Consider the following 24,458-nt stretch of genomic DNA (forward strand, 5'->3'; position numbering starts at 1 on the left):
TTTTACTTCAGTAGTTTACTGTAGGACAATCTGGCAAACGTTATAGAAGAGGCAACTGCTTAAAGACATTTTAGTATTAGACCTTTACTTGGCACTGGTCTATCCAATGTATATATGGTGGTTATTAGCAAAGTACACAAAACTGTGGAAATGGCAAAAGTTAGTGATTTTTTAATACTTACTTATTTTACAAGTGATAATACAAAGGATTTAATAGCCAAGTGACTAAACACAATGGTAGTTCCTGGAAATTTCAAATTTGCTTGTAAACCCTTAACATGAAAATGCAGCACTGGACCAATATAGTTTATGCCTGTGGCCTAGTCAACCCCATCAAAACCCTGAGTATTTTCAATCGCTAGAAGTAGTTTGTCCCATAAGTCTTCAAATGACTCATATGGAGGCAAATCCAAACGATTAAAGCTGAAAAACAGAAGAAAACCCTTAAGTATTTGCTCACTGTTACTTAAGCACATCGTTTGCATAAATACTCACCAGGTATGAGCTCTGGGAAGTTTTTCAGGGGTACCCCACTGTTCAACTGTAAACAACTGCGGTCCATTTGAACCTGCAGGGAAAAATATGTTAATTTTCTCCCCATTATATGATTCTTTTCTCTATCATTAGCAATTTAAGTTAGAAGATACATGTTTTTTTGCCATCCATTTTTGACATAAGTAGGAGCTGTCTACATGAACTGAATAAAGTTCAAGTTCGCTAATGGCCAGGAATTCCAATTCACTGGTATTTCTTTTCTTGCTACCTCTTAATTTTAAGAAATTTTTATACCTCGAACAGAAATCTGAGACCTAAATGCATATGTAAAATAAGAGACATAGCAAACAGATGCAGAACATATATTCAAACCTTAAACAGTTTAAAACCGTATATTTAGAAATAGTTATATATTATATAACCAGTAGTTAATTATTTTATGCATACCTTTGCCTAGACAATAACAGAATAAAGTACCTGAGAACATGTGAGATGCAGGGACTGTGTCTCACACACGCATGCGAGTCAGAACTTCTTGGCTAGCAGATGCAGCTTTGCCCACACCTATGTCTTTAGTAACAGTCTTATAGAATGCAATATTTGACAATTTTTTAAATCTCTCTCAACTCTCCCCAAGCAGATCCAAAGGACATTTTGTAATCATTTGCTTAAGCTATTTAAAGCATTTGTGAATTTCTGGCGATGATTGTGTGGAAAAAATTCCCCAAAGATGAACATTAAACAAGAGGAGAAAATACTCCCACAAGTATTAACAGACACAAAGAGGCAGGGGATACCTATGAGCAGAAGCTTTACTCTTTACAAACGCAGGGTATGAGACAGAGACAAGGGCAGACACCAAGTGCTTCATGCTGTGACACAAGCAGTGGTAAGGCCATGTCAGCAGTAGTGGAAACACTTCCACCTCCTCGCCTTTACTTTCTTCCTTGGGTAATATACTTCTTCAGTACAGAAAATTGATTAGAAAAGTCTACTAGAAAGAGTGCTTGGACAAAAGATGAGGCAGAGGAGCAACTCTGCTACCAACGTGCAGTTCTTCTGCAATGTTGCAAGAAGACAAAACTTGCTCTTAATAGCTAAGTGCAAGTCTGCAGTCTAGACCTCCAGGCAACTAAGCAGAGGCTGATATGGGCAATAAAAAAAAGCCTCCCTATTTAGTGTCCTAATTTTCAGATTTAAACGGTTTCTCCTCTGGACACCAAAGACTCCCTTTTTATGAACAGAAATGCCTTGCTTGGCCACGGGAGGGAGATGTCCCACTACGAAGTGAGCTCCAAAGGAAGGGAGCAGCCACGCAGCACCCAAGAGCCACTTTCAGTTCTTCAAACACAAGCAGGTGCTGTAAACATGATTGTGACCATTCCTGGGCTGAGTGAGCTTAGTATGTTGGCCACAGTAAAGCACAAATAACTGTAAGAGAAAGAAACGAAGCACCATGGAAGGTAACTGCAAATCAAACTTTTTATTAGAGTGGATAGAACTACACAAAGTGGGACTCGTTCAGAATGTATCCTAATCCTTGGGTAACGGGAAGCTAAGCAGTTTTCCCTTCAACTTCAGCAGTTTTCCCTACAACATTCCTGACTTCTCACTGGTAGTGTTTTTAGTCAAAGAAACAAAACCAACACAGGCCGTAGACTCCTGATCAAATTGCACAGCAACACAAACATGCAGCAGTTTCCGTAGTGGTCAGGTTTAGGTACGGCAGCAGATGCATGGCTCAAGTCCACTAGTTTTTCTTTGTAACTTATAAGTCACTGGCTGATGGAATGGAAAAATAAAAATCAAAGTAACAATGAAAATGAAGGGAAGAAGAAATGAGGACCCAGTGCATGGTATTTACGCAGAGATTTATATTAAAAAAAAAAATCTTGTTTACAAGGAAGGAAAGTTAAGCTGTTCAGTGACTTGCATAGCATCCTTAGCCTTAAAAAACAAAGTAGCCCTGCAAAAAATGTAATAGCCAAAAGCAGCTGAAAATACAAACCACTGCCTTACTGCTGTGGTTGTGGTCATGTGCTTGTTTCAACCTCTGCATTGTAGGCTCCCTGCTTTTCTTTTGGCATTACTTTTAACTTAGATGATTTTAGTGATCTGGTGTAGACTGTAGCCCTACAAATAATTACATCCACACAACTGCAGCTTGTGAGCAGAGAGAAGTGGGGAATTCATGAGACTCAAGTTATCAGCTGACGCCAGCATGCCTTACTAGCTACATTTTAAGTAACAGAGAATTTTCTTCAAGCTCAGTCAGATATTAACAGAGATTGTAGCAACAATTGAGGTACCTGAAACCCTACCTTCATTAGCACAGTTTATCATTTAAAAACTTGTGGGGAAAAAAAAGAATTAAAATGAACTAGCTACAGAAAAAGAGAAATACAGGTGAGATTCTTTTCTAACTTTGCTTCTTTAACTGCTAGTATATATCAGTTATAGTATTTATAACTGCCAATAGAAACAAATTTTAAAAATAGAAATTGAAAAATAACATGCCTACATTTCAAGTCAAATATCATGACACTTTCAACATCAGATTCTGTTAGTTAGTCCATATATTGTGACCACAACCATAGGTACTTACCATACAGCTCAGCAAACCCATTCATAGGTACACGTGATGTGCCAGTAACAAACTGAAGTAATCTTATTCTCTTTTCTGAGTCCATCATTAAGACTGCCTACATACGATAATAATTACAATTAAAGATTTAAAGATTTTAAACCATTGTTTTAAGTTAGCAGACTTAAGCAACATGATTTAATTTTGAAATTATGTCTTATATTTGTTATGACACACGTAATCTACTCTTCTGCCTACTGCTAAAAGCTATGAAGTCAATTTTTTTTATTGCATTGTAACAAGAACATGGTTACTGGTTTAGCAGGCTGTTAAAATACTTCCCTTGAAGATTTGGCCCCTACTTTCTTTGAAGTTTCCTGATGTTATGAACTAGCAGCCAAATTCCTGTAATTTATTAAACAGAAGAGTTTAGCACCTCTTTAGTGTAACTGTGCCAGGAAGAGCTACATAAAAGTATTTTTAACCTCAGTTAGACATAGTGTTTTTTTTTTTTTTTTTTTTTTTTTTTTCAAAGTACCATCTCACCTTCAGTTTTCTTACTATTTTTCCTCATAATTTTGAAGAGTCCAATACTTGCCTATTAATGAATCACATGATAAACTAGCTCAGCTGAAAAGCATCAACTTTTGAACACACTTTCTTATGCAAAAGATTAGAACTTTGTGATACCTTCCAGAACCACTGTATTACTTGGTGGTTTACATTGTAGCCATTTTTGTATTTTGTATGTAGTTTCCAGTCAGCTACATCCACATCTCCCAGTCCACACATTAATAGCTATATTAAAAAGAAAAAAAAAGTTTAAGTCAGTAGCATTAAGTTTTAACTAGATTTGTTTTCTTTTTCACAATACACTTACCTCTAGTTCATTTTCATCAAAAATTTTAATCAGATCCTGCGGTATCAGCTCAAAAAAACCCTAAAAAGTTGAGGGAAAAAATATGAAGCAGACATTCACAATCCATTTTTACAATAATTAAAAACAAGCAACAATATTTGAGCATTTTTACTTACAGACAGTTACATTTGCATGTAAGAAAGAAGAGACATAGCAATACATGAAATACAAATGTTTGGGCACCACTACTTGCAAGTTCTGCTTTGTATTTCTTACTCTGACCCTATCTTTCATGTTTCGTTATTGTGCTCCACTGAATGTTATATAGCATTTATACAACACCTAATTTTACTTAAGCCTATTTATTTGATTTCAGTTTCATTTCTATAGAACTGATTAAACAGTTAAAGCTGCCTGCCAAAACTAAGAAACAAGCAAACTTTCCAATAAGAATTAAACTTCTCAGTGAAAAATGTATCAAGAAATATCACTATAGGTTTTTATTTAATCTGAGATAATTCAGTCAACACCATGAACTTTGTGACTGTCATTTTTTATACCTGTAACAATACAACCTGTGAGTCTTTAGAATCCTGTGCTCCAAAAAAATCTTATCTTAAGATTACACAGAGCAAACTCTTAGAAAAATGTCTTTTGTATTTAGAACTATACCTCTTTAAAAGCTGCCATTTGTTTCTGGACTCTGCTCACAAATCTCCACTGAATTACAAGACTGTAAGCAGAAAAAAAAGAGAAAGAAAGAACAATCACATTTAAGATGCAACCAATTTTTACACAAATACAGCAAACAACATATAGCTTCTATTTTTAGGGAAAATATCCGGTTAGCTATGTTGCACACAGGAACACACTACTTACTGAATGTAGTCTCTCTTGTTCTTGTTGGTGACAACTACATCTGATCCACCGCTTTTCAGCTCGTGTTGATGGGTCTAAATGCGATATAAAGCAGCATGTCGTTTTAAAGCCCTGCTTAGAAGGCATTTCTCACATCATGGCCACATTAATAAAATAATGAATAGCTACGTGCCAGCTGGAGTAAGGGTGTGAATGAACTAACCAACATGACTCTGAAAGATGATGCTCTCTTATTTCTATATAGACAAAACAGTCAATTGTTTCCACGAAAAGTGTTTTGTTTCATGTTTTGTACACTCTTCTTTAAGTAAAGAAAGATACTAACCTGTCCAAAGAGCTCTTCATCAACTATAAACCTCAGGTCCAGTTCTGCTGGATCATTTTCAAGAATCCATCTCAGAGAATTGTAATATTCACTATCCTAAAAGTGAAAATTGCAAGCTTAGTGAAGGAATACAGGAGACTTACCTGAAGCAGAAAAAACAACAAACAAACAAAAACCCCAAGCCACCAACTACTCCTAAACCTAATACAACTATATGAAATCTCTTGGTGTTTTCTAGGTGAACAGTACTAGTAATTTTATTTATCTGTTGAAACCTGCAGGCAACATAGTTCATTCACTACTGAAGGTAGAATAACAATTTTTCAAGGATTTTAAGAGGAGGATGTATTGGAAAACTTCTAACAACGAAGTATTAACAAAAAGTTTGAAATTTAAAACATATAAAATCTAAAATAGGAAATATTTAATTCCCTTTTATATAGTTCACATTTTCCAAAAACAAAATAGAGGTGAGATTCTCTCATTCTGTTCAGTCACTTTGGATCTTTCAGTATTGTTCTTTTCCTTTAACAGGTACATAAAAGCAAAGCAAAAAAAAAAAAAAAAATCAAAAACCAAACACATACCCAGCAATGAAAGCCCCACCACAAGTATCAGGTACCACGAACAGAACAAATACAGATCCTTCTTGTGTCTGTTGCCAGACAGGTAGCTGTGCAAGTTAGATTCAGGATGATATATTCTATGGGTAGCCATATAAAGGGAGCAATCTCTTCTAGTGGAGAAACCATTATTAAACTCCTCTAAAACAAATACCCAATGTTGTAGTTTCAAACTGCAATCTCAAAATAGTAAAGAATAAATAAAGTATCCAGAATAAGCTTGTACTGGATACACACGGCCTGATGTTTTACAAAACCACAAAGCTTGTTAAAGATGGTTGAAACCAAGGACCCAGCTTTCTCAGAAATAACAAAAAATCTCTCACATAGCAACATATTGGCAAGATGCCACAACATCGTATTTTGAACTCTTCTCTGTTCCCTATCCTGTATTTGCCTTCCCTCTAGTGTTAGATTTGTCTTCCCTCTAATGTTAGATATGAATACAAAGGGCCTTAAGACATGAAAATTCAGGTGTATTATACTGAAAAATACCAAACAAAAAGATCTCATTAGTGAAGAATACAAAATATTCTGTATTCTTACAAGACAGAAGAGAAAAAAGTAGAGAAAAAACCATAAAATAATTAAAAATATAAAAACAATATGAATCTAAACATCTTGACATACACAATAAAGCAAATTACATACCACAGACTCCATATCGTGAAGAGTTATTGGTTTTTGGAGCATCATCTTGTAGAAAGGACGAATAAAAAAGGCTTTAAAAAAGAACAAATAAATTGAATAGTAGGAGACTTAAAATTCACAACACATGTAACATTAATCTAAAAGTCACATTACGTAAACTAAATACTAACCATCCAGAAGTTTGCCGTGGTAAACAGCCATTCCAGCTACACGACCTATAAACTTGAAATAAGAGAGATGATCTTCATTGCACAGTCCAGAGTTTGGATTGATCTGCAGAGTATAGTTATCTCTGAAGGTGGGGTAGGGTATAGGGAGGAAAAAAAGAAAAACACAATGTTTTGTACTGTGTGAAAAGTCTCACATTTGAAGATGGGAAAGACATCACTCTGTAGATCAGGTACTACTTTTCATTTAGTTAAAATGTATTTGAATTAATCATTAATTTAAGAGTAGTTAATATTCAATGTAAGCATCTATTATCTTGGAAGAAAGTTTCAATCACAAACTGCCTCTGTAACTACAGAGATACTAAGGAGAAAGGCTTAACTCCTATTAATTTAAAAGCAGTCATAATATCCTCTGCTTCTTCCTTCTATAAGCAATATGGTTGCGATACTCATATAGTTGCAAGTATATTTGTCTAGAAAGCTTACATGGTAGACCACTGAGAAAAGAAATACATAAAAACATAAATAAATACTAAAAAAATCCAGACACTATTTCTATTATTTACCAGTCAAGGTACAGAATACTTCTATTATCAATCAAATCCATATGTGCAGTTTAGAGAAACAAATAAATGAATTAACTGTGTTTTAGAAGTATTTGTGAGAAATAAAATTGATCTGCCTTTCCTAACTGGTGTTAGTGTCTTCCAGAACTGCATACTTACGTAGCAGAATATTCAAATAATCCATAATAAGGATTAAACATTTCTTTAGAGAGAAGAAAAAACCATTCTCTGGCCACTCCTCCATAGTCTAAACCTTTTTCTCCATCAAATTCAATCCAAAGTCTTGCTTTAAGGAAATCTGCTCTCTTTACAGCTATAATTCTTCTGTAAGAATCTTCAAGGACTGTTGTGCGATGAATTTTCATTTCAAATCTATTTGGAATATCACTCTAAAAAATAAGAAAACAGAGAGCAAAAGTCAGTATCATTCATACTTGCAGAGTATGAAAATTCTATGAACAGACAAAAACAAAATACTGACCTGTTTCTTCAATTTCTTTCTGAAGAACTCATACTTCCGTTTATAGTCTCTGGAGTAAGGCACAGCCTTGGGAAAAAAAAAGTACTACTTGAGATATTCTACTAACAGTTAGCTTTATATAAACCGGTCTAGATTTAATCAGACATGCACAATACATTTCATCTCTGAGAAAACATGAATAGTTGTTTTACTAAGTACTAAGGTATGCTTTCAATTTCCAAATGTACAGACAATTCAAAGTATGTGGAACAAACTACTGCCTTGCAACAACAGATTTGTTTTAATCTGCTGCATAGAATTTACTCTGGACTTTACTATTTTACTGATGTGACTGATTAAAATTGGTGACTGGCCCAGGTCAAAGTGACCAAAATGCCTCTGGTGACTTATATAATAAATCCTCTTTCCTTGCTGCATCATGAGAATCCTGGCTACAAACACCTCTATTTTCCATGGAGAGAGAAGGTTGTTTACATATGCAGGCTATTAATAAACACAGATATCAGTTGAACACTAAAACCCATCTATAATTATAATGTGTATCGTCTTTGCAATTAGGCCTGACAATTTTGTGCTTAAGTATCAAGACTAAATAATTATTTTTAATTTGAAAATGAATTTTATTCCTGAAATCCAATGAAAGCAAATTTTCATGTTTTGCAAGCTTATTTCACAAATTGGGCTAGTTTTATTTTAGACACTGTTGTTCAGGATAACAAGTGAAGTTTCTTACCCACTTCAAATTGCCCCATCTTCCTCACCTATGAGGAAATCTTTTCTTATTATTGTGGGAACTGATTTTTCTTACTGGCATTTAAAACTACTTCTACAAAAGCCTTCTGAATTGTTTCTAAAGAAACTAAAAAGCCTTGTTCAAAAACCCTAGAAATTTCAACTCCAGACAAAATAAATGATTTTACTAATAAAATTATTGAAAAAATGCATAAAGCTGCTTACTGGTCCAGTTATTGCCACATTCTGCAGTCGAGGATCTTCCCACTGTGTTTTCTTTGTATCTGAAAGATATATGCTCATTAGTTATAGTACTAATTTAGGAAATGCTCAGTAATAAAATGATGAATAGTGAGAGAATACTACATTGTACATACTGTGATTTATGTAGAATATTCTTCCATCTGTGTGAGTTCTCTCCTCCCAGCCTGGCTATAAAAAGGAGATACACTTTTAATATAAATTCCTAGCTATACTGTTTTCATAGAATCCAAAGTGATCTGTAGTTCTAGGAATATAATCCATATCTACTGAAATGTAAAGTTGGATATTGCTTGTATGAAAAGCGTGGACTGCATTCTCTAATACAGGTGTTTTGATAGTGGTAACTTAAGTATTTAAATTATTATTACATTTGAAAAACAAGCAAAATGTTTTACTTACTGGTAATGGCCCTAGGTCTACTGGATCTAGGGAAGTCTTTCTCCTCAGATGAGCAGGAATTTTCAGTCTTGGATCTTCCTTTGAAAAGAAAAGCAAGCAGCACATTATTTTTTTTTAAACCTTCCCTCTTCCCAAGGACTATGTAAAGAACATGCCAAGTACCAACCAGATAATTGCCACATATTCCTAGCCAGTCAGACTGCTGGGGATGCTCAATGCTCTTGTAGTTTATAGCCATCTTCTAGTGTTCAAATTTATTGAAAGCCTTTCACTTTATTGTAAAAACAAGAAAAAACAACACCCCATGATTTAACTTGGCTTCAGTGTAACTAAGCCAAATTGAGCTTTCCACAGGGTTTCTGGCACACTGTGTGTATATGTTTAATTAAAGTGAGTAATTTCACAATCTAGAGGAAATGAATGTTTATTTTGAGTCAATTTTGATATGTGTTTCTATATTTCCCTTTCACCTGACAGCAATACTGACCTACTCTTTAAATGCTGAAGTCCTTTAGCACTGCCTAATGGTGTGCAGTGTCACTCAGTGGAAGCACAGTTGTACAACTCCCTCATCCATACTGCAGCTGCACCTGGCCTGCTCTTGAAAGAATTCACATAATATTTGCATTGTATACTGTACTATGTGAGAAATTCAAGATACTAGATTTCTTGCTGAAGAAAACTTTACAAAATTGATTTCTATTAATGTTTACACATTATCACAGTTCTACAGTTATAACAGAAGTGCCACTTAGATGTTTAACATGTGCAAAACAGATTCCTTTATACATCAGTGTTTCCTCTTTCCAAGCTAAACTTTTAAGTGCATTTTGTGTAATTCAGTGTATTGCCCATCATAAGTATTTTAAATGGCTTTGGATTTACTCCAATGCCTTATTTGCTGATGACGAATGATTAATTTGTATGTGAAGATATCCCCTTTTTCTTGCTTATTTTTGAAGAAATAAAATAGCACTGAAATCCTACTACTAAAAAAAATCCACAGAGGGTTGCTGAAAGCATCAAAATTCTGATTTTAGATCTATTAGAATTTTATTCCATAATTTTCCATTACCCATGTAGTAGTTTTAGTATTGTGGTCAATAAAGAATGGTCTCCCATTAGGTGCATGTCGGACTTCCCAGCCTTTAGGGAGAAATCCTTGTTCCATTTCAGGCTGCTGCTTAGAAGACTGTTGTGTTGAATCACTTGATGTTGCCTGTGGTTGCCGTCCTACAGAAATACTTTGTGCAGTTCTCACTTGACTCGCTTCCATTGCAATCTGTAGCAAAGGACAAAAAAGATCCAAAACCCAGTAAACCAACATATATATATATATATATATATGTATACACACATATATATTTTTTTCTATTAAGGTACCTATACTTTCGATACTTTTGAAAGATGACAACAGTTTCATAAGGCACATATCAACCTGTACAGATATTCAATTAGTCTAATTTGAGTCCATTTGACCAATAAACATTGATTATGCTATATAAGTTAACAAAAGACTTTCAGACTTCTTAAAGAGCTATCACACTCCAACAGGCTTTCTTGACGCAACAATAGATTTTGAGGTTTTAAAATATTTGCCAAATGGGGCATATAACCACTGAAATAAAGTTAATGACATTCAGACATTCAATTTAAAGGTGGACATTTTTTAGGCACACTTGGAGCAAGTGCAGGACAACAGAAGAAATAGTGCTGCAAGTCTATAATTATTGTTTTTGTTTTCTATTTGATTGCGAGGTGGAAGACAAGCCTTTGATTCATGCTTTTGAACTTACATAGTAGTGACACACCTATTTGGATCTGGATCTTAGACTTTCATTTGTGAGACAGTATACAAAAATCATGAGCCTAGAAGGAGATGACATGTCAAATGACATACATATTTTAAAGGCCAGGAGTGGATAAATAGAATTAGACAAGTATAACTTACATTCTACTGTATTTTACAAACCCAAAGAACAGACAAAGGACGAAAACAGCACTTACTCGTTCAGAAAATGGATTATACTGAATGGATTGAATTTTTACCTTAGAGCAGCTTATCATAAATATTCTTATTCCTAACTCCACCTGAATCCTATCAGATACTTAATGTAGTTCTTTATCGGTTTATGAATTTCAAAATTTTATTTCAAAATGGTTTCTAGAAATTATTATATTGTATGATGCACTTAAAAGTTCGTATGAATGGAAACAGTAATAGGTGTTATAAAACAACACAACATAAGGTACCTGTACAACTGGCTTTATCCAAGTAGTAGTTCTAGAATTGTGATCTATATAATATGATCTTCCTTTTTCATCTTGTCTTTCTTCCCAGCCTGGGGGTAACCCAGATGAAGTAGGTAGTAACTAAACATTAGTGGTAACAAAAAAAAAAGAAAAAAAATAAGAAAAATATGAAAAGAAACTGGATAAAATAATAAAGCAGTATTTAAATCCATACTCTGCAGTATGAATTTACAGAAAAAAAAAATCTCTTTTGCATTCAGGTTCCTTGTCTGAAAGGTTTGCAAATGTTTGTTAATATATCTGGACTAAGATTGGCTGATCCAGCCTAGAACTTCTGGCTATAAACTCATAATTTTGCAATGTCACTATGGAAACATAACGTAAGGACGGAAGAACAGCTTTTAGTTGTAAAGCAAGCAGAATTTAGAAACGAAATTCACATCTTCATGCGAAGATTATTTCTTTCAGGAGGCTATACCCATTAAGCTAATGTTAAACCAAAACATCAAGTTGAAAGATGAAAGCTTTACAACTGAGCTCCAATCTTGCTAGACTAGTATAACTGCAATTTTGGCAGGACAGCTGCCAGAAGCAGAAGGCCAAAACTCATTTAAATGTCAGCACTTAATCCATAGTCAAAAGAAAGTTCTACATGAAGAAAATTTTTAAACTTCTGTGCTACATCAGTTTGTGTTTTTTGGAAAATGACATACCACTGGAAGTGCAGGCTGTTCCTCAACTCTGTATGTTTGCAGACTACCTCTTCTGCTGGAATGATTCTTGAAGCAGTGAAAGGGAATGCCACGTTAGTTAGAACTGCAGCTTTGAGTAAGGTACCAAACACTCAGACATGATCACCACACTTTACTACTTTTTCATCTTGAACAAGGTACTATATTTTGGTTTGGAATGTCCATGTAATGTAACCTTTTGGTTACAGTAAGTTTGGTACAGTAAGTATTGGCTCAGTGTGTCTATAACAACTTCAAAATAGGGTAATACGTAAGCTCAGGAAAGCTCTGCAAATTCTAACAATAGCCACTCTGGCATTTAAGACATTACTGTTGGTAGCAAGCACTTACACCACAACTGAACTTTTAGTACAAAGTTGACTATGTATTTTGCCAATAGGCTAAATCCTCTGTCAGCTAAAAAACTTTTTCAGACAGCAGATCAAGTTAGTAATAAGAAGATACTGGAGTCTGACATATAGTTTCCAAAAAGAACAATTCATTTCCTGCACTTAGTAAAAGTCTCTACCTTTCTGGCTATAGGGATCTTTCAGACACCTCATCTGTTACAATTAAGCAACTGTATCTCATCTTGCTCCCGAAGCTCCAAATTGATTTAAAGGTTTTCCCCTATCTATCTACAGTTTAGGTCATTTCAAAGAAAGAGCATGACCTTGTTTTTTTTTTTTTTTTTTTTTTTTTTGAAAAAAAAAAAAAAAGGAGGGAGGAGGCAAGGAGAGAGGCAAGACTGTTATTCCAGCTGCATCTTGCAAGTAACTTAAGTAACTTGCAAGTAACCTGCTTCTTTCTTGGCTTAGGCTATTCAAGCAAGCTGAGATGATGACAGTTTTACCACTGGCCACGGGACTCTGAAGAGCAGAGACAGATTAAGGTAAGTGAAGTCTTGTTACTGCCACTTTGCTAGTTCCAGCAACACCGGAGCTGACTATTGACAGACTTGCAAACATAAACAATATACTTCCAACCCACATTTGGAATGGCATTCTCAGCATCATAAAAACAAAAGGCTTGATTTAAACACCAGGATTAGATGGTCTGGTTCACCTTATTTCTCTGCATAGGCTTTCCTCAATGGAGAGTGGATTTCTCAAGATATATATCAGGTAACAGGGCTGTTTGTGAAGGTCAGGTTTCACAAGACAGCTGAGCTTACTTAATTGCCTGCTGCACCAGAAGGAGAAGCCTCACTGCTGGCTGTGCACTCCTGCTGCTTCCCCTTTGCCAAAATGGCATTTGTCGCACTGGCAGAGGCGACCAGGCTGCTGTTTCAGCTGGCTAGATCAGCAGAAAACAGAGCATGGGGGAGCTAATAGTTTTTTGCTGGGTTAGCAAATTGAACAGATTTACCAGGAGGTCAGACAAGTGTCCTAGTTGATGAAAGGCTGTGGAACTACATGAGTGAGACCTCTTCTTGCAGGGTTACTAAGTCATCAGGATTGCTTAGCTCAATCATGAAACCTCATCGCTATCTGAACTTTATTCACATTGAAAAATAAGTTACTTAGCCCTTGTCTGCATGGAAAGAAAATAACTGTATAGCATTAATCCTTTAGAAATAACTATACTTCCAGGATAATCATATACTTTTCCTTCAGCTGTACTTTTCATCAGTACATTCATACAGCATCATACAGTATGTATCTATCAATCAAAAATAGTTAATGCAAATCTGTTTTAGTCTCAGGGAAAAAATCCTTTTCTATATTAGAAGAGTTGGGAAGAATAAAATGTCTGCTTGGAGGTAAATTCTTTAATTTTCTGCATTTGATATGAAATTATAAACACTTAAAATGCATCTAACAGCAGTAACATTTTGGGTAAAATATTCTACATGTCTCCATATGTTAGAAAACTAAGAAAAATAATTTACAGTGTAGGCTGTTGACTGGCCAGTAGCTGTATTTCCAGAAGTAGTAAGTCTAGTATTTAGTTCTTCTGCAAGATGAGCCTGTATATCACAATTACTCTGTGGGAGAGGTGTTTGAAGGTTCTGATTACTGTACATCGTTGCCTCATCTTCTGTTATAATTTCCCAGCTCTTTAAAAAGAAAAGAGTGAAATATATATTTTAAAAATAATTGTTAAGTTATAAATAGATATAACAATTATCTTTTTAAAATAGAGATAAATTTTTTTCTTCTTCTTCATTTTATAAACATTTCAATACTGTTTTTACCTCAGGGGAATCTCTGTTGTCTAGATTTTCTGTATCCTCTGATATCTGTCGCCGATGGGTAAATGCATGTTGGGCCTCCAACTGAATATTACCCATATCTGAAACAGCTACGCTGTCCCTATTAAAAAATATATATATATATACACACATACACGCACACACACAAAGCTGTCAACAGTACATTAGTTATGTTTCAACAGCAATGGATAACCCAAGATAACTCCAAAAACTTTTATTAAATTCATTTTGTCAGAAGACGCAGTAGTCAGACAGTCCATAACAACAGAAAGTGTAAGTGAAATTAAAGAACCAGAGAGTTTTTGTAACTCAAATGCTAAAGAACAAAAGTCAAAATACAATAAGACAGATAATTTCATGCAATCACTGTCTGGAAGGAGGAACCAGTTTTTGAACTTGGAAAAAAAAAATCCTTCCATTACTATATTGTCAATTCTTACATCTGGAACTGGTTTTCATTTGAACACACCTTTTTTAGGGAACAGAAAGAGGACTGTGCAGTTAAACTAACCACCTGAGTCAGTGGCCATTAAACATTGGCTTGAACATGAAAATGGCAAAAGCTCTTCTATCAAATACCAACCAGTTTACTTTCTAGATCTCACTTAGAGTGAGGTGGTAATTAATATAACCCCTGAATTTACAGGCAAAAAGACATACTGAGCAGTTGGTCGTTTCCATTGAGTTCTTCTGAACTCATGATTGACATAGTAGGTCCTGCCGAGGATATCCTGCCGTTCTTCCCAGCCCGGAGGCAGCGGAGGAGATTCTTGTTGCTGCTGCTGTGGCTGACTAGCAGCATCTGGCTGGTCCAGTATAATCCACCCAGGCTAAGAAATATAATATTAACAACACTCAATTAAAATGACTAAGGTTGAAAAAGTGTAAAATACTCCTATTAATTGGAAAAAAAGTGAAACACCAAAAATAGCAAAGTGTCAGTGTCTGGCTGGCAGTATATAGCCATATTAAAAAGCAGTAAAAATACAGAGAAATGATATTTCTGAAGTATTTCTAAAATTTACATTAAAATTACATAAAAGTTTTAACAGATTTGCTTCTATCTTCTGTAACATTGTAAAAATGTCTGAAAAATTCTGGAGTTATATTTTCTAGTTAAAGAAATATATTACATTTCCTTATATTATTCTTATACTATTTCCTAAAATAACTGCAAAAAAAAGTACATTAGGTTTGTTTTGATAGTGATGGGTCATATTTCTAAAAGACTGTTTACAGATCACTATTTTCTAACAGCCATCTTTATGTTAGCTATCCTTAATAACTGAAGAGCAAGCACTTCCTAGGTTTCTCAGCAATATATACATCTTTTCCCACCTCCAATTCTTCGGCCTGTTCTGTGGTTTCTTCTTCAGACCCATTGTTCTTAGGTAAGTAAGTCATTTTTAATCTAAGGTGGCCTTTAACTCTTGATTTATGGCTGCAGAAGAGAAAATAAAATGCTGTTACCAAGCCCATGTGAAAGATGATATTTCTGGTTAAACCAGCAATTCACTCTAGAAGTACATAATTTTATCTCCATCTGAAACATCTACAGAAGTTATTACGAGCTAACAAATGCCATAAGTAAAAGACACTGTGAGACCTTGGGCTTTATACTTTCAAGATCAAGTGTCTTCAAAATGACCTTGAAAATTTTTAATAAGTGTGAATTTAATCTAAAGACTGTTAACCTAAAAACTGTTTATGTGAAATGGCAACAAAACACAGACATCTTTTCAGGGAAGGCAGGATACAACAGGAAGCTGAAAGAGGGTAAATCAAGTATGACATAACATTGGTCACAAATTTCACTATTGAGTGAAGAGTAAATTCATCAGGTCATAAGAATTGTGTCTTAGATGAATAAAATTGTTTGCTCTCAATGGATAATCTTCAAGTATATAAACAAATGCTGACTTAGAACCATTACTATCTTATTCCACTGAAACTTAAACCTCTTTGATGAAAACATGCAAATTTAAGACAAAAAAAAAAGTGGCACTTGCATAGTAGCGCTGTGTAGCTATGAAAGGCAGAAGTTTTATATGGCATTTACTAACCTTCTTGGATGAAGAACAAAATCCTTAAATGTATATGGTCTCTCCATACTGGGATTTTCTGTCTGGAATAAGACAGATTTTTTTTGTTTATTTTCCCCTTGTCCTGAACACCATCAAACACCAACAAATACTTGCATTTAAAAAATAAATCCACTTTGAAGTCTATAGGACACTTTAAAAATTTGAATTATAGATTTGTGCACAGTAATAACAATGTTACCTGCTTTAGCTATAGAGAAAAGCCAATTCCCAGGTCCAGGGCAAAAAAAAAAACAAACCAAAAAACAAACAAACAAACAAACAACCCCACCACTTTACCTTACATTTTATACTGTACAATTTCTAAAGCAGAGAAAAGATGACTGCTTAGCCTGGAATCAAGAAACGGTTTCTCAGTTTTCATGTTAAAGAATTTTATCATAACTCTTTCCTCCCTCATTTTTTTTTTTAATATACTTACAGAAAACAGACACAAAAAATGTTTTTTGCCCAAAGACAGAGGCAAATAGAAATCACATCCCAGAAGCAAATACAGAAACATGGCAAAAGAATTCTTTAAATATATGTGAAGGAGGAAGAGATCTAGTTTGCTATTAACATATATATTTTTGCACTTGACATCTGTTCTGCAATTCTCACAGAAATATGTTGTTTTTTACAATACTATGTGTTTAGAAAGATTTGTAAATGTTTATTGCAAGTTTTACATAAAAAGGGATTTTTATCTTTTTTCTTAAGAATCTTAATTAATACAGAGATAGTGCTAATATAGTGCTAACTAATATTAAGCCAACTAAATTTTACTGTGTTGCACTGCATTTCAGAAAGAAAAAATTCTTTATTTCTAGCTTTTCATTGTAATTCTTATCAATACAAATAAAAGATATCACACTCAAGAGGAAACGTTCAATCTTCAATGAATTAAAATGCACATGTTCTGTGCTGTAACAGTAACATATATCAGATTGAAGTACCTGCAAAATTAGGTTTTTATACTTATAATATATGTAGAACTCTTAATGACAAGATAAATACTGTTAAGAAGGAAAAAAAAAGAAACAAAACAAAAAAATTAAGTAGGTTAAAATAGATTAAACTTGGAACAATAATTTTTGGTTTTGGAAATACAAGATATATATTCGTAGATCGTCTTACTTCACAGATTATTTATCATTTTCACATTTTCTTTATTACAAGCTCTTTTCAGCTATGGGCAGCTTGTGTTTGCATGACGAGGCATTTCGCCCCGGCAGGCCACGCTACCTGGGCGAGGGAGCGGAGCGAGAGGGACATCCCACGTCCCAGCGGGAAATGCCAAGCGAGGCCGTCGCTCCTCCCGCACACACCATCTCCGAACGGAACAGAGAGCAACTGCCCTTGCAAAGGCTTTGCTTTGCCTATATTTAAAATAGTTGCTGATATGCCTGCAAATATTTTCTAGTGTTTTGAGAGCTCAGGAAAAAAAAAAAATGAAAAAGCTTACTTATCTTAATGATCTTGGGGATCTTCCCTTAAAATTAACAAAATGCCTTGCAGAATGAGTAGAACAACAAAACCAAGAGAATGTACACAACATTATTGGTTCCATTTCTCCACTTAAGCCTTTTTCATATTAGTTTATGGGAATAAGAAAATATTAAAAGTAAGTTTGGTTAAATATTTTAGACAACTAAACAATTTCTAAAGAAGAGTATGTTCAGAGCTATGACTATATTTACAATTTCTTTATCTTTGATACTATTTCAAGCTTCTTTTTTTTTATTATTCCTGAGGAAACTAAAAGCACTCCTGCACTCAGTTCTATCAGCAGAAAGTAGTACCTAAAGGCAAAGTAAACTACATGATTCTTGAGAAATACCAGCACTAAAAACAAGAGCAGGAGAATTTAAAGCTCATCTGGATATGGTCCATGCCGTTGGTGACTGTAATGCAGTTCCATACAAAAATCACTTTTACTTTTCAGAGTCTTAAAAAACATATATAAACACACACAAACCGGTAGTTGATGAAGAGGAATATCCACTTGCCCAAGAAAATCATCTCGTGTCTAGGGAAAAAAAAAATAAGAAAAAATAAAAAAAAACAGACATTTGAAGTTGCGAAGAGTTTTACAAAGGTTGTTCTGAACCCTAATACAACAGTAATGTTTAAGAGTTTGAAGCCACACTAAATTAGAGACAAAATCTGTTCTGACCAAACAAGAAGTTGATGAACACAGTACTCAACCTCTGAAAATTGTGCTTCTTTCAAAATCGCAACAATGGCATGTAAGCAATACCCCCCTCCTTTTTTTTTTTTTTTTTTTTAAATTACATAAACTAGTGATAACAAGAGTTGTTGTTCAGTGTCAGGATTGAGCTCCTCAGTATCTCTAATGGCAATACTGTTTTAAAAGGCAAAAAAGTATTTCCCCTTTAGCTGTTCCAGTAAAATAATAATCTTGGTATATGGTTAAGTAATTAAACAATTCCAAGTTAATCTGAACAATGTTAATAGACATCTGTTATAATATAATGAGACTGGCAATTTCCGTAAGACAGCTAAGACAGACCTTTATTAAAAATTTTGAAATGCTGAAAACAATATAGCTATTCTGAAAAGTAAGACTAAGCAACAAGCAAGTTTTTTCTATGATCAGTTCTTCAGCATTTTCAGTTATTCTGGCAGTCCCACACCTGGCAGCAAAAATGCCAGATCTGCACCTCCCACCCCAACACGCCTGTAGACATCAGAATATATGCCAAAGTATAAGTTATTTCTCTGGAAAATACTACTGACCTACGCTCTGCAAAGTTTAGCTTTAACAGCTAAAAAAAATCCTAAAAGGTCCTGCCCACCCCGGACGCCTGCACTTTTCAAACGCTTTCACTCCAGGCAGACTACGAATGCGGCAGCTTTGCAGCCTGGCTCTCTCCAAGCCAGCCCACTCCAAGCTAGTGATGATAACACACAGTAACACTGTACAGCATAGTTTTACCACTGATTCTTTCCTGCCAAAGAAATTAAGATTTTAAACAGTGTACATTAGGCAACTAAGGTAATTTCAGTATTTGCCAATAGTCACTGCCAAGAGTCAAAATACTTTGAGTTCTTGTGGGACTACTGGAGTATGCATCGAGCTGTTTCCATTTCACTTACCATTTAAAAGCCTTCACAAGCCTTCACAAAGGCAGGAAAATACACGGCTTATATATATCGAAATATAGCTGAAACCAAGAGGGCATGACACTTTAAAGAGGCATGCATGAACCTATGGCATTTTTCAAAAATCCACAATATAACAAGAATATAAGTCTTTAGGAGACTAGCAGTCTTCAAGAGCATGGCATGTGCAGCCCTTAGATTTCTAGCCTTCCTGATTTCTCCAGCTAGCAAAAAATTCAGGACCTTGTTCTTTGCTAAACCTATTAGGGCATCACAAACATTTGCACACACTCAACACCCAAAGGTTTTGCTGACCTTCTTCCATCAATGCGGCCATTACCAGTGTCTGTATCTCAGGCCCAAAATTTCAAGGTAATAACCTTCCCTTCCAGTTCTGCTCACTCCCTCAGTCTCATTGACACATACTCCACTTTAACATCTCTGACTTTAAGGATACAGGTATTTTTTTAAGCAGTTCTTCCTGCCTTAACTGAGGTACCCTTATTTGCTAGGTCTGCTGCCCACTTTTGCCACTTTCACCTTTAGACTAAACATTGCCTTCCATTTGGACAAGTTGATTGACAATGTTCCTTCAAAGCTCTGAAATTTTTACCTCTCCAAGAAGTAAGATTTGGATCTTATCATACAAGACAACATGCTAGAAATCTAGAGACACACCATACAGTATGTCTATTTAAAAATATGTATGCCTTGGATTTGGATTTGAGAAGAAAACTGCTTTTAGTTCACAAACTGGTCTGGGCTAAAACACTACAATAACTTTCATACCTGAGCTGCCTGAAGATTCCCTGAACTACTAAGAGAAAACTCTGTATTGTTAAAGACCACAAACTTCTGGAAAAAGAGAGCTATCATTTTTGCCTAGGAAACTGTTTTTAAAAATGGCCCAGCCCAGCCCTGAGAGATGTTAAAAGGCTCGGGATTTGCGGCGGTGCTGGCACTGCTCCCTGGAACATGCCCTTCCGATAAATTACTGGAATGTGGGACAAAAGTCTGCCACGCCGCAGAAACCTCAGAACATTGTGTTTGCTGCAGCAGGGTCTTCGCACGGGCTTCTGCTATTTGCTTTATTATTCCTGCTGTCTCTCCTGCTATTTTTAGCAGAGCCAGCCTCGATAACCAACCTTTAACAGTACTTTCTCCTCCAGCCAGAAAGCCAAATCCTCCAGTGGAGATTTCTGTTGACCTCCAGACTACTAATAGGTAGATCGGATGGCAGGCGTGCTCCCCAGCAACGCGCTGCGACGAGCTGACTAACTGGCTTCAAAACAGTGCCAAGGCAGCGTCCAAACAGACACCCTGGGCACTAACCATTAAATGCCGGTGCAGCCGGAGCCGCCCGAGCTCTGGGTCACGAGAGCAGGGGCCGGCTTTTCCCGAAAAGACAAGCGGGGCACTTCTGGGTGCAGACTCCTCGTTTCTTGACAGCCAGAGAAGGCCTTTCTGCTTGCCAAAGCACAAGTGCACAAACCTCAATTAATGATACAGGACGCTAACAAAGAGGCCTTGTACATTACTGATCCTGTGGTTTAGTCTATAGAAAGTTATTAAAAACACGAGAGGGGAGACAGCTGCTGTACGCACTGCACTTAAAGAACGAGTGTAATGCCAAAGCGAGCACGCAGTGAGGAAAACCATTAAAAAAGCATGCAGACATACTTGAAATCAAAAACTCATTCTCATCTATTTGACGAATTTGTACTTAAGCTGCGACAGTTAAGAATCGGAAACTTTTTTTACATTTCCCATTAAAAACTGGAAAAAGTTTTTAAACTACTAATCCACATGCTTGTCTTAATCTCTCATATAAGTGCATCACTTAAAACCCTACCCATAATTTATCTAAGACAATTAATTGAATTCAGTGCCCTTCTTAATCGGTAGATTCCTCACGGCACCATTTGAAAAGCCTCTTGTCTAAGTTCAAGGTGTTAAAATAACATTTTCTCTACCAACATTTGTGACTGTAATTCTTTTGGTCTTAGCAAACTAGGTACAAGCTAAGTATATTCCCAGGTTTTACTTAATATAACAGACAGCTAGTTGTACATGAAGTTGGTCTTCATTCTTCTCGAATGAAGAAACCTACAGCTGTATGGGAAAAGGAGGAAAACATACAGCTTTTATTGGAGGGAATACAAAGTATCAATTCAAATTGAAAAAACAAACAGTGATCCGGACTATCGCTGCTAAAGAAAACAAGAGCTCAATAGATCCCTTATAAAACCAACATTCTTCCTGCTTAAACACCCAAACATCAATGTTAGCTACAAGCTTGATGAGAATGGAGAAAAAAACAAAAAAAGAAAGAAAATACCTTTCATGAGCTACACTAGCAAAATCAAGTATTTTTCTTTTCATGCTGCACTGGGTATATTATTTGGCTCTCAAACTTAAAATCAAGTCAGTCAAGCTTCTTTTCTTCCATAACATACTGTCAGCATATGCTATTCATCACAGGAAAATAAAAACGTCAGAAAAGCAAAAGCGAATTATCACATCAAGTTGTTTCCAAATCCATGGATTCTAAAAAAACCAGTTTTCTCTGTTATTCAAAGCAATAAGTACCCTCCTCCATGGAATGCATTCTAGTCACAGTTTCCTGTATTTTAAGGGAGAAGAGGAGGATGCCTATCAAATGTAGACACCACTTTGTTAATTAACACTTACCATCAAACTGGCCATAATACGGCTGACAGCTACAAGATGCAGGAACCTCTCAGCACTTTCCAACTAGAGAAAACACCTCCTGTCAGAGAGATGGTTATTCTGCAAGCTGTGTTCTGCAGGACCCTCACCCTGCCAACTGCTGCCAGAGCAAGGAGTCGGCGTAACCTGCGTCAGCATCATCATCTGGGTAACAGGCAGCGCTTGGAACAAGACTCAAGTTATTTATCCTAATTCTTTCTCACTTCTAAGTGATCTTTTCAGAGAACTGCTGCTCTATATAGGCCAGAGCAAAAATATCATCTGCTCCTCTATTCAGAGCTTGTACTTCTTATTTAGAACCAGTATTTTATAGATAACTTCCCTGCAAATTCATATTTAGTCTACAGTAATTTTATCATAACATTTTTATATTAATCCATTCAATGTTAGCAACTTTGAGAACTCGTGCTTATATGAAAGTATTTCCTTTAAGGTAAGATTTTACTTTTTTGTGTGTACAAGACCATTTTCACATGGCTCACAGGAAGACAAAACACCTTTTGATACTACTGAAGCATTCTTAAGCAAAATGTAAACATAGAACATGTCAAAAAATTGGTAACGCATGTTTTTCATGAATTTGAGTTCTGGTTTTATGAAGAGGTGTGTCAAGTGATCTACTATGTAAAAAGCAGGAATACTATGCTCTGTAAGTCAGGAACTAATCCAGATTTGGCACCCTAGTGATAAACTCACCAATGCTTAAAAAAGTTTCAGAAAACAGTACTACATATTTTTACTAGGTACTATTTTGATAAGCTTCTTCTGACAAGTCAGTCTTATTTACAATGGTATTAAAAACATGCAACTTTTGCATCTATTCGCAGGAGTTTTTGTGGCAAATCTTACAACTCCTATTAAAGTTTGAAAAACAAATGCATAAGGTGTGCACCCGCATGTACAATTTTACCTTCGCTGGTTAATAATCAAAACCGATAATTTCAAAAATCTAAGGCCTATCAAATGTTAAAACTGAGTATGTAATCTTCTCCCTGAAATGAGAGGTATGACAGATGTTCGCCACACTGGCTACAACACTCAGCCAGAGGACTCAAGACAGGCAATTTTATTGTAAAATTATTCAGAGCAAGGGGGGAAGAAAAACAAGATCAAAAATCAACATGAATAATTTGGCAATTGGAGCATCTCTGCCTCATGGTTTCACTCCTGGAAAGCTGATTAGCTCTGAGGCAACGCCACGCAGATGCACAGACCTGGAGGCTCCACAGCAGCTCTCTGCACACACACAGCTCAGCCTAGCTACAGCCTTCACCACGTGGCCCAGACTGTCCAAGCAATGGACCCATTCTGCTAGGTTTCTGTGAACCCAGGCCTTCAGCAGGCCATGCTGAAGGACTTGCATGACTACTAACCAGCCCAACTGCAAGCTAGGCTGTTGGTTTTCAAAAGCAGCCTTAAACCCACTCTGCTACTGCTGCACCAAAAAATGAACACCGACTCGGGATGTCCCGTTACCTCCACACCTCAGCGCTGCTCGGGGCCTGTCAGCTGCGACCCAGCTTTGCAAGCTCTTCTGCCTCACCCAGTCCCTGCAGACCTAGCTGGAAGCCTAGCCTGAACGTGGTGACCTCGCTGAGCTCCAAGCCTGCACCAGTCCTAAACATAGCCCACAGATGATCTGGCTCCAGGAGAACTTACTGGTTTGCCTTCAGCTGTGCTATGCTCGAGCTAATAAATCCTATCAGACCTAAGCTGGTCTGCATGACCTGACCTTGGATGCCTCAACCTCTATGACACGCTGCAGCTACAATACAAATAATCTACCCACAACTACTTCTGTGACGAGAGCAGTATAACAATTTATTTTAGATAAGCTCTATGGCATTTCTTACTGAAGTTACGCTATGCTTCCCACATCAGACGTGTTTTAGTTGTTTATTTACCAAATGTTAACCACTGTAGATTTATTCTTTATAAGCTAGGCATTCAGCCCAAAGAAAACTTATTAGAAATAAAAATAATAAATACAACTAGCTGAGGTAGGAGCTCTTTTGCAGAATAAGTAATGTTCATAAATTCTAGAAAAGGTTTTCTTTGAAAAGCCCTATTGCTTTCACATTACTGAACAAGAATTTCTCCTTTATGCTGGGGGGAAGAAATGAGGGGAGAAGGAAAATAAATAAATAAATAAATCACAGTTTGCCAGAGAAGCCATGCAGGCCCTACAGAATTCATGTATCATGTTTCTCCCCAGATTCCTCTTACTGAGTAGCTGTACTGTCAACATTTGCATTTCAAAATGCCCTAACTTCAATGACTTCAATTAAAGTCTG

The 24,458-nt window shown here is 35.9% G+C and overlaps 1 protein-coding gene across 2 annotated transcripts in view; it reads right to left on the reverse strand.

Annotated features, from left to right (window-relative positions):
- Positions 1–24,458, reverse strand: part of NEDD4 (NEDD4 E3 ubiquitin protein ligase) — a 49,670-nt gene continuing 25,212 nt past the window's right edge. For both annotated transcript variants that reach the window (XM_088520044.1, XM_010219301.2), the window contains 24 exons: positions 18,287–18,337; positions 16,291–16,352; positions 15,566–15,668; positions 14,888–15,057; positions 14,210–14,327; positions 13,904–14,071; positions 11,995–12,060; positions 11,282–11,401; positions 10,104–10,310; positions 9,029–9,106; positions 8,743–8,797; positions 8,591–8,649; positions 7,634–7,699; positions 7,312–7,541; positions 6,587–6,708; positions 6,417–6,487; positions 5,143–5,238; positions 4,818–4,891; positions 4,611–4,671; positions 3,960–4,019; positions 3,770–3,877; positions 3,101–3,197; positions 496–568; positions 1–423 (listed from right to left, as the gene is read on the reverse strand). In XM_088520044.1, coding sequence (XP_088376170.1) covers positions 321–423; positions 496–568; positions 3,101–3,197; positions 3,770–3,877; positions 3,960–4,019; positions 4,611–4,671; positions 4,818–4,891; positions 5,143–5,238; positions 6,417–6,487; positions 6,587–6,708; positions 7,312–7,541; positions 7,634–7,699; positions 8,591–8,649; positions 8,743–8,797; positions 9,029–9,106; positions 10,104–10,310; positions 11,282–11,401; positions 11,995–12,060; positions 13,904–14,071; positions 14,210–14,327; positions 14,888–15,057; positions 15,566–15,668; positions 16,291–16,352; positions 18,287–18,337 — 2,418 coding nt within the window. In that variant the 3' untranslated portion in view covers positions 1–320. The remainder of the gene's footprint in view (positions 424–495; positions 569–3,100; positions 3,198–3,769; positions 3,878–3,959; positions 4,020–4,610; positions 4,672–4,817; positions 4,892–5,142; positions 5,239–6,416; positions 6,488–6,586; positions 6,709–7,311; positions 7,542–7,633; positions 7,700–8,590; positions 8,650–8,742; positions 8,798–9,028; positions 9,107–10,103; positions 10,311–11,281; positions 11,402–11,994; positions 12,061–13,903; positions 14,072–14,209; positions 14,328–14,887; positions 15,058–15,565; positions 15,669–16,290; positions 16,353–18,286; positions 18,338–24,458) is intronic.

The sequence above is a fragment of the Tinamus guttatus genome, unplaced genomic scaffold (assembly GCF_059628265.1).
Source record: "Tinamus guttatus ecotype Peru unplaced genomic scaffold, ASM5962826v1 Tinamus_guttatus_pri_ptg000004l, whole genome shotgun sequence".
Taxonomy (NCBI): domain Eukaryota; kingdom Metazoa; phylum Chordata; class Aves; order Tinamiformes; family Tinamidae; genus Tinamus; species Tinamus guttatus.